At 42.9% G+C, this 14,914-nt stretch overlaps 1 protein-coding gene and 1 long non-coding RNA gene across 2 annotated transcripts; both read left to right on the top strand.

Moving 5' to 3' along the window:
- The first annotated feature begins 5,434 nt into the window (after positions 1–5,434).
- On the top strand, positions 5,435–10,975 carry LOC136177673 (uncharacterized). Its single transcript, XR_010665181.1, has 3 exons — positions 5,435–5,563; positions 6,770–6,905; positions 9,696–10,975. It is a non-coding gene; the product is annotated as an uncharacterized lncRNA (long non-coding RNA).
- An 18-nt stretch (positions 10,976–10,993) lies between these two features.
- LOC136177672 (NXPE family member 3-like) lies at positions 10,994–14,143 on the top strand. Its single transcript, XM_065951590.1, has 4 exons — positions 10,994–11,281; positions 11,545–11,615; positions 11,733–11,939; positions 12,021–14,143. The coding sequence occupies exons 1-4, from the start codon at positions 11,226–11,228 to the stop codon at positions 12,572–12,574; spliced, it is 888 nt and encodes a 295-aa protein (XP_065807662.1). The 5' UTR covers positions 10,994–11,225; the 3' UTR covers positions 12,575–14,143.
- The last annotated feature ends 771 nt before the right edge of the window (positions 14,144–14,914 follow it).

Genomic DNA, 14,914 nt, shown 5'->3' with positions numbered 1-14,914 from the left:
ATATGCTGCATCACAATTCCTTGCGGCCGTAACATTTGAAGCGAGTCGCACATCCGACCGTTCACGGAAATGTACGATGATCGTAAAGTGACACAGATCATGTTTTATTCAACATATTTAATTCACTTAAGAATGCTGTGCAGTTGTACATTTGTAGGCTTAAAATATTATGTGTAGGTTATATCTTGCAGAAATGTAACAATTGATTCATACTTATTTTGATGTTGATTTCTGAGTGGACAGGAATGTGATGGTTTCACTTTTGTTATTTGTAGCCTGGTGGTCTATATTGCTTTTATTTCAATCCCAACCTTGTGGTGATTAGGATTATTTCACCGGTAAGAAGGCACAGGGGAAAGTTTTTTAGATGCGTTTTTTGTAGTCCATTTTCGGAACATTGTAGTTTCAACACGGCAGACCCACATCATTAACCTCCACCGGCCCGTTGCATTTAATGACGTCGCCTAGTGGAAAATGCAGTCGGATTGTCAGAGCAATGAGATCGCCTTTCCCTAAGTCCTTTATGAATTCTCCTAACATCTTTCCTTGACCTCATGACGTTTTCGCGGGGTTAAGGTAAAGTGGATAGTGAAAGGAGATAGGAGGGACAATTGGAACGCACCCTAAGTCTCTTTTTGAGTAGTGTGACTGTCATGCGCAGGGGTGGGCAATTGGTGGCCCCCATCAACCCTCAGGTCAATTTTTACATATCAATTAATTGGAAACATGAAGAAAACTGAAAACAAAATCTGCCATAAAATTATGAAAACCAGAAAAATTGCCCATCTGTTGTATTTAGACAAAGCAGACACGGCAGCAAAATTGAAGGGTTTGAGGTTCTATTGCAGGGCTTGGTATAAGTGGATGGCTGACTGGCTGGCTGGTAGTGACGGTGTGGAGGAGACTTATGGAGTTAGCTGGTTCCGTAGGCAGGCAGGTAATTGGTTAAGTTGTCTGAGAAGAGAGCAGACTGGAGGAGATGACACCAGTGAAAATCTGGACAACAAGAGAGAAAATCTGTTGGGACTCACTGGAAAAACACTAGGAATAAACTCTAACAAATGTTAAGAGCAGCCGATCATAAGGGATACACAGAGAAACGATAGTTACAACTGTAACTCCAGATTCTATGAGTATAGGCGCAGCCCTCTAAGGCTATCGCTATTGGGTTTATCCCTCGCACACCTGCGCCCCACCCACGGTCCACCTCCCTGGTATATAACCGGCTGAGACCGTGTGTTCTGTTCCCCAATAAACGACTTTTCTTCAGCCATTCCCGGAGTCAGTGGGGCCCACAGCTTAGAGGGCTGCGCCTTTACTCATAGAATCTGGAGTTACAGTTGTAACTATCGTTCTATTTCGTATAGGCTTTGCCCTCTAAGGCTATCGCTATTGGGTTAGAGGCAAAGCAGGATGTAGTCTATGCCACACTGGGTCCGGAAGGTACCACAAGCACAATACACCCCTCAATGTTGCTCTCAACTGCCCACAGCAGGAGAAAGCCGATAAGCCTCACTCTATCCAGTCAGGGTACTGAGCACAGAGTGAGACACCGAAAACCTGGAGACATCTCGTAAGTAAAAACGCACGAAGGAGCACGGAGAAGACCATGAAGCTGCAGTGCAGATTTCTTCCACCGTCACACCCCTGTGCAGGGCAGCCGAAGAAACAATTCCCCTGGTGGAGTGCGCTCGAATGCCCGCAGGAGGTTCAGCTCCCGATGCGACATAAGCCTGGGTGATGGCGTCACACAGCCAATGTGACAACCGCTGTGTTGACAGGGGGAGTCCCACAGATCGTTCTCTGTAGTGCACAAACAACTGCTGAGAATGGCGCAAAGCCGCAGTACGCGCCACATAACACGCCAGTGCGCGCACTGGGCACAGAAGGTGAGACGTGGCCTCCTCCTCAGAAGTGTAGGGAGGAGGAAAAAACCCCTGCAGCGTGATCACCCGCGACTTGAACGAACTGGTGATAAATTTGAGCATAAAAGCTGGATTAGGCCATAAAACAGCTGAACTGCCGTCTCCACAGATCCTGAGGCAGGAGGGAGCCACCGACAGGGCAGACAAATCACTGACCCGTTTTGCTGAAGTCAGAGCCAAAAGCAAGGCTGTTTTGGCTGACAGCATTTGAAGGGGAATCTGGTCTAAGGGCTCAAACGGAGCCAGAACCAGAGCACGTAAAACCAGCGCTAAATCCCACTGTGGGGCCAGGCTGCGTACCACTGGCCTGAGCCTCCGCACCCCCTTCAAAAACCGCTTTACCAGCTGGTGGCAAAACAGCGACCTGTCACCAAACCCTTCGTGGCCTTGAAAAGCAGCCCATTTTACTGCATAAGACGCCGGGACAGGGGAGCTCTTTTTCCAGTTCACTGTGAAACCCAGGCTTGACAGATGTGACACGAGCGCCACCGTCTGGCGCGCGGCCTCCTCCCTGGAGCGAGCCAGCAACAGCAGGTCGTCCAGATAAAATAAGACTCTAATCTCCGCCCGGTGAAGCGGAGCGAGAGCCGTTTCCACACACTTGGAGAAAGTGCGCGGGCCAGGGAATAACCGAACGGGAGTCGGTTGTACTGATACGCCCTTCCCTCGAAGGCGAAACGCAGGTACTGCCTGTGTTTCGGGATTATGGGAACATGGAAATAAGCATCCCTCAGGTCTATAGAAGTGAACCAGTCGTCCTGGTGAACACATTCTAGCACCCGTTTTATCATCAGCATATGAAATGGTCTGACCATAATTGCTTTGTTGAAGAGAGACAGATCGAGGATGGGCCTTACCCCTCCTGTCTTCTTCGGGATCAGGAAGTAACGGGAGTAAAAACCCCGGACTTCCTCTCCTCTCTCTACCCTAGAGATGGCACCCTTCGCCAGGAGCTCCTGAAGCTCTGACCGAAGAGCCAGGCAGCCGTCCGCGGAGGACAGGACTGTCTCCACCACACCGTTGAACTGTGGCAGGGGAGAAGCGAACTGCAGGGAGTAACCCCTGTATAGCAGTTTGTCCATCCAGCTGTCCAGGGAACATATGCGCCGCCACTCGGAGTAATGCTCTGAGAGCGGGCGCACATTTTGCAGGTGTGTCTCTGCTGTCATGGCTGTCAGCCAAGCCAGAGCCCCGACCGCCGCTGCCTGAGGAGGAAGCTCCCATGCAGCCCAAGGGGGGCCTGACTCGAAAGGGCTGGGGGGAAACGCTGTGTGAATCATCCTGGCATACCGCATCCCCAACAGAGAGCACACCTCGGTGAAGAGATGAGTGAGGAGGTGTCAGACGGCTGCCGTGTGCAGACACAGGAGCCGACTGCTCATACGTCCCAGCCGTCTTTTTAGATAAAAAGGGAGCGGACTGGACACAGATGGTGGGAGGTGCAAGGGAACAACACTGACCAAAATCAGGAAGAGAACCTGTGTAATCGTGTTGACATGATTTATTTTTAAATCTATCATTCAAACACACACCACAAACACCCCCCACCCCCTGTCAGCGCCGCCAGTTTTGCTTCGCTGGACGGCCTGCAGGGGAAGTGGCGGGGCGTTTCCCACCCCTTGATGTCGCAGCTGCCTGCGATGGAGGAGGTGGCCCCCGAGGAGGCTGCGCATGCTGGGCCGAACCCGGCTGTGAAGCGGCTCCAGCAGCACGCGGCTTGCCCTGCCGATGATCCTGCTTCTGGTCAGCACCGGACCGCCAGCTCGCTGCTGGTCTGGTCCAACCCGCATGACGACGGAGTGTCTCCGCCTCCTCTGCTGCCACCCGTAGGCCGTCAGCCATGGCACCGAAGGTGGGCCCGAACAACCCCTCCCGGCTGACGGGTGCCTCTACGAGCTCCCTCCTGGCAGCCTCGGGGATGGCCGACTGCTGCAGCCAGAGGTGCCGATGCACCTGTGTCTGCCACGTCGCGATGCGGGCAAAGGTCACTGCAATCGTGGCGTAGAGAGACAGAGCCGCGCTGGTGGTCGACTGGACCGCCAACTTTGACAACGAATGCGCCAGCAAGGACATGTTGTTCGCCGCCGCCGACGCCTGATAGGCACACTGATGTGACTTATCAGTCAGCCGGATCATCAGCCGGTCCCGGTCTGACGGGGGGACAGGACGCCGTCAATTTGGCTTCCAACGGAGGTACCAGAGGAAACCCCCGGTCCGTGAAGCCCTCCACCTTCGTTATATGGACGCATAGGTGGTCACCGGAGCTCTCAGTGACTTCAGATCCGCGGCAGCCCCCTCCTGACAAGGAATCAGAGCCGGGAACTGTGGCCACACTGGATCCTGTCTGATCTCCCGGAGGAGGGGAAACTCCCCCGCCATCTCATCTAGACGAGCGGACTCCCGGGCCACCGGCACCATGAGACCCCTACGGGCTGCAGCCGACCGTATGATCCCGGGCAGCTCCCGGAGAAGACCTCCCACCAGCGGCAACAGGTGGGTGTCAGCCACGGCCTGAACCCCAGGGGAGCCTGGGTGATCAGCTGCGGTGTCGGCGTCAGTGCCATCCTCCAGCCCTCCCGACTGGGAGAGGGGAGGGATGGGAGAGCCCACCATGGATCCCTGAATGGAGAACGCGGAATCCTCAAACTCCACTCCAGAATCCAGCATATCCATTGCCCCCTTCATCGAATACTCCCCCACCTGCCACACTGGCTCCGCGGCCACAGTGAAGGCGTCCGCTCTCCGCTGTCGCTCAGCACGGGGAAGGCACGAGCAGAAGCTGCACGTTGCCCGAGACGTCAGAGCCAGGCTGGCGTGTTCCAGCCCGAGGCAGGACTCACAGAGAGTATGGTGGTCAGTGGGCATGATGTACCCAGTACGACATTCGGGACAAACACGAATTGTCGACATCTTGTGCTTATGCAACTTGTTAATTCCAAACTCACGACAGTGCCCACTTGAGCGCTGAAGAAAAGAGGGAACAGATCACACGGTCTCAGCCGGTTATATACCGGGGAGGTGGACCGTGCGTGGGGCCCACCTCATGGGTGGGCGTGGACTACAACTCTTTCAGTGCTGCGCAGGTGCGCGAGGGATAAACCCAATACCGATAGCCTTAGAGGGCGAAGCCTATACGAAATAGAACAGGATCACAGCCAGAGCCGTGACACCATCCCTGTCATGCGTGTATTAAGTTTCAGATAAAAGATATAAACATTTAGTAAAACATTTTTATTTCTTTTCCATATGGGTGTCTCCGCCACGTTGACGTATTTCAGTGCTCAATGGAGATGCAAAGTTTTTCCAAAGTTTAACCAAAGTTTATGCTTCAGTCCCATACTTTAGTCACTGTCAAACTGGTTTCTTATCTGGTCAGTTGTTGTTCAGCTGCCGTTTATATTATTGCAACCAACTGTTAAATGTAGGGAGGCAACATTCTTATGAAGGGCATCATTCATCTTGATAATAGAACTTCTAATCTTGATGACTTTATGAAGCTTCTTTATCACTTTTTGACGCTTCTTGTTATGACAGGTTGTCTTGTTTTCTGAGTAAAAGGTTTACTTTTTTTAATTTGGATTGCCGTCACATCACAGAGATTTCACCACTGTGTTCACTCCAAATTAATCTCTTCTGAGGTAAGCTGTAATATTCTTTATTTTGTTTGGGTGAAACTTATGTTTCATTTTATAGACGCTGAGAAAACAACATGTTTCCATTAGTGTCTACTTTGAAGGTATTTTTTTTAACGTTTTCTGTGCCTCTTTTATGCTGCATGCTTTAAGATTCTTGCTTCTGATTTTTGTTTTTAATTGAACCCCTGTATCACATTTACTTGTTTTGTTACTGGATACTTTAGGGATAGGAAATACTCTTCACTCTTTGAGTTCAAGCTCTGATATAAAACCCCATGTCATATATCATACTTTATCAATCTATGATCCCATCAGTTAAAAAGCACATGTTCAGTTTGATTAATCTAGTTAAAAATAGTCCTCCATTTAGAGGTAGTACAGTGCCATCAAAATATATTTAAATGCCCAAAAATAAGTGTCGTCATTCGGTAAGCATGAGCTATTTGAACAGTTTCAATTCAATTACTGCAGACATGGTATCATATATGCTGAAGCTGTGAGACACAGAGTTGATGAGCTTAATTTAATGTTGTCTAAAATTATACATCATGATTTTTAGAATCATTGATTTTTTAATCTACAAAGTAACAAGTGAAACTGAAGAAAAAACATTGAGGAATAAATGGAATAGAATTAGAATCTGAAATGTAAATGTGTTAAAGTATAAAGTAACAAAATAGTACCAGTTAAAATGTCTACTTAAAAACAATCTTTAGTTAGGTATTAAGCTCTTTTACCTGCTTTTTGTAAAGTGTGTCGAGATAACACTTGTTATGAGTTGAGGTTAGAGGAATAAAAAATGATTGATTGATTGATTGATTAGGCTAAATGTACATGTTTCCTTCGTACCTCCATTACTGCGTGCCTGCAGGTAAACTAACCCTATCTTAAGTCAACATTTTGTCCTCAAGTGACTTCACTACATTTCACAAGACCATGTAACCTTGGCACACCTGATTGTGAGAATTTGACCATTTATGTTCCTGTCAAACCTCTAGCACCAAAAAGTTGTTTTGTTGTAAACTCCCTGTTTGGTAACATATAATTATCACATTCTCGATTGACTAGATTAGTTTGATGTTGGTAGTGAGACATGATGACACTATAAATATTCAGAGGTTTTTATGACTGAGTTAAGTGACTTCCAGAAGAATTCATTTGATAAACTTAACACAGAGTCTGTTTCCCCTTTTTGTTGTTTTAATCCAGTACCAGAGGAGGACTCACCATGTGGCTAAAAGGTTTTATAAGTAACCATGTCAACATGAAACTTCTGAAGACCTGTGTCATCCTTCTCCTTATGCACGTGTTGTTCTTTACACTAAGAAACATGAACCTGCTGCAGGTGAGAACTGGGATTATTGGTAAAACTTTAAAGGCGGAATTTGTATGTTTTGAGTCTGATTACAGGAGACTATTTACAACAGTCTCTTTCGATGTACTCTCAGATAACATTAATCTTTTTGTTGCAAATAAACACTACAGGGGCTGGGGGGTGAGGGCACTAGCATGGGCCCTACTTGAAAATGATTCCCACCTGCTGCACCCCCAAAATGCTAACCAGCTATTCGCCTTGTCAAAGGTGGGACAGATGATAATATAACATTCAGGTTAATCATTTTGTTAATAATAGTAATTCTGAAGTTACAGGAGTGTCCACTAGAGTGGACATCACGCAACTCTATAATGCAAAAAATGTTTATTTATTTATCTTGTAGTGCATAAACAACGATAATAATTCTTCCCCTTTCAAAATCACATTTCCAATTTTCACATGTCAACTGGGGTGGAGAGATCCATTTAAATTTAAGTTTTGAATATAATAATATAAAGTGTTTGAGTTTTTGAGTGTTCCTGTTTAAAAAAGGAAAAAACATGCTTAATGAGCTCAAACTACCTGCTCAGTTTTTGCCTGAAGGCTGCCTGAACAGCATTTAATGGGAGAAAATAAATTTATGAAGAGTAACCAAAACCATCACAACATCAGTTATTTTCATGATGAGCAAAGTCTCAGTATTGTCATTGAAATGTAGCTGGCAATGCACGATGTCCAACTAGTGGACAGCCGATCAATCATGATTTTCTCCAGAACTAAAATCAATATTTGGATCTTTTCACAATAACATTGCTCCTTAGTTTTTACTTTATGTTAAGAAAAAAACATCACCTGCAAGTTATATGGACCATCTACATTTTGGCACACTTACAACAGCTGGCCAATGGATGACAGTGTATGGGCTGACTTGCTAAAGTCCACTGGAGTGGAAAACAGCTTTTGAATAGCTGTCCATTGTAGTGACCAGTATGTGTGAAAAGGATAATTATTGGTACAGTCAATATGAGCTGCCTTGTTGATTTGATTTTGATTTGATTGATTTATTTGGAACATGTAAAAAATGAAAAACAAAATAATAAAATAGCTGTAATTAAAAATATGTAAAAAAATAAAGTGAATTCACAACATAAGAAAGAGAAATCATAGTTAATTTGTTTTTGATGCCCGAAAAAGAGAAGTTAGAATGATTTAATCTACCCCTTTTAACTCAATTTAATTTGTATGAATTATACCATAATATATAATATTAAAATTTTTAATTACTTGTATACCATAATGTAACTATTCTCATTACCATAATTATTTACAGTGTGCCATTACCAGTAATAAAACCCACAAACTATACTAAAGTAAATCATAAACTAAATAATTACAAACACACCCCAGTGATTGTATTACCCTTCCTCATGTACTATATGTTGGAGGGTCAGGTTTTAACCATTTAATTGTGATACAGTTGAGAACTGCTGTTATCACTATTTCTAAAAGGTATTTAATAGCTCTACCATCAACCTATCGGTTTTAGGCCCAGTATTTCCTCATTCGATCTTTAGATGAAATATTGTTTCCAGAGCCTCAGAAACCTCCTCCCAAAATGTTTTTAATGTCCAAAATATGGGTATGGGTGCTGATTTGTCTACCACTATTTATCCAACATGTATCACAGTATGCTGAGACCATTTTAACCACTAATACTGGTGTCCGTAAGTATCTCATTATCTTCCACTTCAATTCCCTCCATGTATTACAATTGGCTACAAGATGTGCTTCAGTTCATATTTCTAACATTTTCCCCTCTGGTATGTCTACATTAATTTCAGTTTCCCATCTTCCTTTTATCTGCATTGCAATTTTCAAAGTCATACCTGAAAATACATGATAAAAGTGACTTGTAATTTTCTTACCCCCCATTTCCTGTTTGTGCTATAAACAGAAACTCCTCAATTCAAGGGGCTCCAAGACTTTATTCCATTCTTTATGCTTAGTGGAAAATGTCCTGAACTGTAAATATATAAAGAAATCAGTGTTAGGAAGTGTGAATTCCTATTTAACTGTTCAAATTTTAGACTTCTATCCCTGTGGAGTTGCTGTAGCTTAGTAAAACCCTTTATAAATTCAATGTAAGTTAGTCCCGAGATTGCAAACCAAAAGATGCTTTTACTTTCGTCCACATATTTGGTGTGACTCTGGTCCATTTAACCATTTGAATGTCCCCTAATGGGACGTCTATGAAAGCTAAGGCCTGTAAGGGAGTAACAAAAACATTTTTCAATGCAGAGCCAGAGTGTGTCTGACGGCCAAATTCCACCAGCTTCCACTGTCTCAGCTCGGCCAGTCCGGAGCAATCCGTAGCAGTTACACAAGGCTTCTATTTTTGCCAGATGCCGGAGCACGGTGCATCAATTTACCACAGAAAAGATTGAGCAGGAGGGGAAGTCATTTTCCATTTAAAAATAAATTTAAGTATAAAAGTAAAAAGTATAAAAGTTGTAAAATGCTTTAAATAACAGCTGATGGAACATCTTACAGTTAATAAGGTTAACAGGAAACAGGCGAGTAACATTTCTAGGTATGAAAAGAGCATTGCAGAGTGGCTTGTCTTTGTTAAGTCAAGATGTGGTGGATGTTTTCTTGTCCACTGACATCCACATATTAAATCCCTTGCAATCCTGTAACTTTTTTTCTTGTGTCGAGATCATGGCAATATATTTGAAAAATCTTCCATCCTCTTTTAGTTAAATTTAGTCCATTTGTTTGATACATCGTTGTAACCATCCTTCTTTTTCGACCCCTTGCCAGATTAATTTTGAAGAAAACTCTATCATCTTCCTCAAGAAAGTGACCGCCGCTCCTTCCACCGGTCCTGTGTTGGCGCCTTACATGCCTGACAACTTCTGCACCTTCAAGCCACTGTCTTCTGCAGATGCTAAAGAGGAACGTCTCATATTGGACTCCATTGCTTGGCCTGAGACTCCTCCTCTGCCAGTTCTTTTTTCATTGAATCAGACAAGTGATGCCGCCCACAGCACCTTTACCATTCTCCCAAGGAGGGGTGGAGGAGATTGGCATGTAGGAGACCAGCTGGAAGTTATTATACAAATGTACAACTTCCAAGGTAACCCCAAGAAGTCTGGAGGAGATGCAATTGTTGCCCGGTTGCACAACAGGGCACTTGAAGCAGGTGTGGCTGGACGAGTGGTGGATCTCCTTAATGGCTCCTACTCTGCTGTATTCTCTTTACTCTGGGAAGGAAGCGCACAGGTTGAGGTAAAGTTCAAGGCTATATCCTTAAATGTTAATGTACAACAAGTAATGCCAAAAGAATTACCTATTGCAATGGTATTGTTCTGTAGGTAGTTTAATTCATGAACTCTAAACCATTCCCCCTGATTACTTTTGCTAACAAGCAACAACATTCAAAGTTAAAACGAAGACATTGTGGAAGTCTGCAGCGCTCCTGGTCCGAAGAAAATACAAGGAAAGAAAACTCTCTGTGCTCGACCAACTAGTTGCCGACTACGCACCAAGACTCTTAAAAACATGCTGTGGAAGCAGGGAAAGTGATACAGACCTGTCTGCGGAGGAAGGCCAGCACTTGAGAGACAAGGAGCAATTGGAGACTACAGTCTTTGATTCCCTGCTGTTATCCCCCAGTTCTACTCCAATGAGGGAATTGAGTCTGACTCCCCCCTACACTTTACACCTGGGCCACAGGCCTGAGTCTGTCCAACACACGGCTGGTCACAACACTCATAACACTTTATGTTTACACTTTTTAATGGTCTGATGCTCTACAGAACACTTTAGCCACTCTAAAATTGCCTATGGGCCAGAGATGGTGTCAGAATTGTTGGGTTAGATAGTTGCAAAACTAAGGGTCCGGATATTATGTTACGAGCCAATTTACAGAGTACTTGTTGCAGTGGCCTGGGATTAGAATCCACTCTTGGCCTTTTGCTGAATGTCACCCCCCACTTTCTCCTCCCAACATTTTCTGTCTGTCTTCAGCTGATATAACAGAGAGAAGAAAACAAGTTCTACTGGCCAGCTAGAGAGTTTACCATATAAACCAATCTCTCTTATGTTTAAGAGACCCTTGTCCACTCAAGTGAGGCTGTCACAGTTCTACGTAGGCTAAACAGAGATCATTCTGATAGGGTTCGCTTCCAAAGCGTCTTCCGCTCAGGCTCAATCTCTGAATCTACCATCTGTAATGTTTGCCTACGCCAAACCAGCCAGCCACAGTGCAACTACACTGACCTCCATACAGGTGACCCGTGGTTCTGCTACAAGCCAAAGAATCTGAGCTGTGATGCCAGGTTTAACCACATGAAAACAGGATATAATAATGTACTCAAGACCGAAAAGTTGAAGCTCTTTCAAAGGTGATGAAGCTTAAAAAAATACTTTTTTCACTTGATGAATACATACAAATATTAGAGCTTACTATGTATCTCCTGGTTTAAATATGTCTAGTTAATAACAACGGACATTTATGAGTAAATCTAAAGGTATTTATATATAAAGCCCAAATATGGAGGCAGAGTAACTTAATGCAATTAAATCTTTACCTTTTGGTAAATCATGTTTTGACAGTGATTATATTAGTGTGTGTAAAGTACAATATATAATGTGAATTTTTATACAGGAATGTCAACCTGAAAGTCTTCATTCCGGCTTCAGGACCTGCCAGTGTCACTGTGTTGCCACGAAGGAAAGGTAAGCATGATCTTTCCTACTCTCACCAATAAAAATCAAAACTGAATGAGCTTGAGACCTTGACAGTTAAAGTGACTTGTGAAAGAGTACGTACAACCTTTTTTCAATTCTTCTCAGGGCAACCTGCAGTCAATCAAGACAGTGGGAAGTCTGGACTCTCTGGGTATTACTACCAGGGTGTGTGGCGATCACTAGGTGGCTTTAACGTTAACCAATTCAACAACGACTCTGCAATCAGCCAGTGTTTGAAAGGCAAGGTGGTCCACATGTATGGAGACTCAACCATCAGGCAGTGGTTTGAGTACCTCGACGCTTCGCTTCCAGGTATCTGTTCCACAGTTATTGTAGGCAAAATTTGGTTCATTAATATTGCAACTTAATCTGTTCCTTCTGTCACACTTGCAGAGGCTAAGGCAGTAAACCTGAACAGTCCGAAGCCAGCAGGGCCTTACATGATATGGGAAAATGCAAACAAAATCATGGTAACGTACCGCATCCATGGTCTTCCTCTTCGGATTTCAATCATACCAACCAGTAAGGAGTGTTACGTTTCCAAAGAACTTGATACGCTGGTTGGTGGTACCAACACAGTTGTAGTTTTAGGAATCTGGGCCCATTTCAGCACTTTTCCAATTGAACTTCACATCAGATGGCTTCAGAGCATCCGCAGGGCAGTGGTACGTCTGTTGAATAGGGCTCCTGGCACACTGGTGGTCATCAGAACTGGGACCCTCCAAGCTATGCATGTTGGTAATGTGATAAGCAACGGTGACTGGTTCTCGTTTCAGGTGGACAAGGTGCTTAGAGCCATGTTCAATGGACTTAATGTCCAACTGGTGGATGCATGGGATATGGTTCTTGCTCACCACTTGCCACACAACATTCATCCAAAACGTCCCATCATTAAGAATATGGTTGATGTTCTATTGTCCTACATATGCCCACAAAAGAAGAGATAGCTGTTAATTTCATGAAGGAATTTTAACAATTCAGGAAAAATGCAGCTCTTGTTGGTAAAACTGAAGTTTTTCTGCTTCTTGTGTGTTTCTATCAAATGATTTCTTTTTCCTAAAGCAGACTATACAGACAAAGCAAGTACAACTTTGATCCATCTTTTAAAACAGAGAATTGTGAATAAAAAAAGGAGAGCAAACCGTATTGCAATCAGTTTGAAGTCAAATAGCTCTAATAAAAACAGGCGTGTGAAGATTCACATTAACTCAAACAGCTCATTGAGCTAGGTACTTGGAAATTTGGAAATTTAAATACATCTGAGCTCAAGTCTAAATTTACCATACCACAATAAGCTAAATTTACCATTTAGTCCATTTACTCCATAGAATTGCATGAGAAGTTACTATCTACCCATTAACTAATGGCTAACTAGTAGTTAATTCCCCATTAACTATGCAACAATTTGTGTAGTTACATTATCTGTTAAATTATAATTAGCTACTCTGGAACATGTAATGAAGAAGTATTCACCATCTACCCATTACTAAATATCCATGACATGAATTTATTCAGCCAATTTACATGAAAACTAAAAAACTAAACTAAAATAATCCATTATGCCATCCAACCTTTGGCTGCTCAATTGAAAAAGAAAAGTCAGGAGAATACCTCGGCTTGTGAGGGAGCGTCTCCTATTCACCTCATTCAATCATGTAACTATCTTATTAAACATTAAGTGGACTTTTTTTATTCAATGTGTTAATCAGCTAAAGTATGGATCCACTGTAGTTAAATTATTCATGAGCTTAATTTATTATGTTAGTAAATGTTTTGTTGCTTTGATTATTAATCATGTCCTCTCTGAGGTAAAATTTCTATTGACAAAGAAGCATAGCATGTTTCCTTGATGTCTGATGATATAGTTAGGTCATTTTTATGATTTAATTCAGGAAATATCCTACATATGGGACCTTGAACTTGATCCTAGCCTGAATGGTTGGATAATGGACTTTTTACCAATAGGTGGCAGTGCGTGACAGTAAATGGTGTTCTTTCTATCCTGATCTTTTCTTCCACCAGCTTGTTGTCTGTCAGCCCTTCTGTACATTATGTACACTAATGAGTGTTGCAGCATTTGTGTGTGTGTGCTGTTGTATGTGTACATATTTCATATTTTATATGCTGCAGCTGGATTGCTTCTACAGAGTTTCGTTGTATAAATTTACAATGACAATAAAGATCAATCAATCAGTCTATCAAAAACAGACACATTGGGAAATGTGTTGATGTTACTTTGATTGTCAGCCTTCGTGATGGGGGAGAGCAGGGTTATGAGGCAGTTGTGGATGACTTTATGGCTTGGCATGATCAATCTTTTCTTCATTTCAATGTGTCATAAATAAAACACATGATTATTGTTTCAAGCAAATTTTCACTTTAAATAAGTAGAACAATTTGTCCATGGAGTCAGTGTTTTTTCTTATTACAAGCAAAAAAAACTAACTCCATGGAGTTTCTTCTTATTTCAAGTGAAAATTTGCTTGAAACAAGCAAAACATGTGGAAATCAAATGACTTTTTAGGTGATGTGTCTTATTTTAAGTGTAATGAGATTTGTTTTGACTAGAAATAAGACAAATATTCTTGGTAAGATTTTGAGTTTTTGCAGTTGACAGCAGTGGTCACCAGCTTATTTGTATAACTTTAGATAGAGGTAAGACTCGTGGGGCGCTGTTGGTGCAATGGTTAGGGCATGCGGCCCATGTATTGAGGCTGTCATCTCAAGCAGGCAGCCCAGGTTCGGATCCAGCCCGTGGCCTCCCTCCTGCATGTCGTTCCCCACTCTCTCTCCCTGGTTTACAACTCTATTCACTGTCCTATCACTCCATTAAAGGCACAAAAAGCCCAAAAATAAATCTTTAAAAAAAAAGAGGTAAGACTGGTCCTTTAACTGTGGTTAGAAAAATGTATATATAGCACTTTGAATTTGACACTGACAACATAGAACAGTACTGGCAATATAAACTCTTCCAGGTTTGAAGATCTGTATAGCATTACAAACACTGTAATTTATGAAATATGCTTAGGTTTAATTTTAACAACAATGGAAAAACATCAACCACAAACAGTTGGCCAGTTTTTACATACAACTTTTCCAAGAATACAGTGTCACATTTTTACTTTTTGTAAATAAATTGTCTTTATTGAAATATTAACTCAAGTGTGACTTTTTTTCCACAGTGCCTTCAGCTGTCATATTTGAATTTTAAAGAGATCATACATTTAAAAGAAAAATTCTACCTTCTTTTACTACAACGATGCATCTGCCCTCCACATGTAGAACTT

Source organism: Labrus bergylta, chromosome 23 (assembly GCF_963930695.1).
Source record: "Labrus bergylta chromosome 23, fLabBer1.1, whole genome shotgun sequence".
In the NCBI taxonomy this organism is placed as follows: domain Eukaryota; kingdom Metazoa; phylum Chordata; class Actinopteri; order Labriformes; family Labridae; genus Labrus; species Labrus bergylta.
The sequence above is the reverse complement of the archived record's forward strand: the minus strand, read 5'-3'. Positions and strand labels throughout refer to the sequence as shown.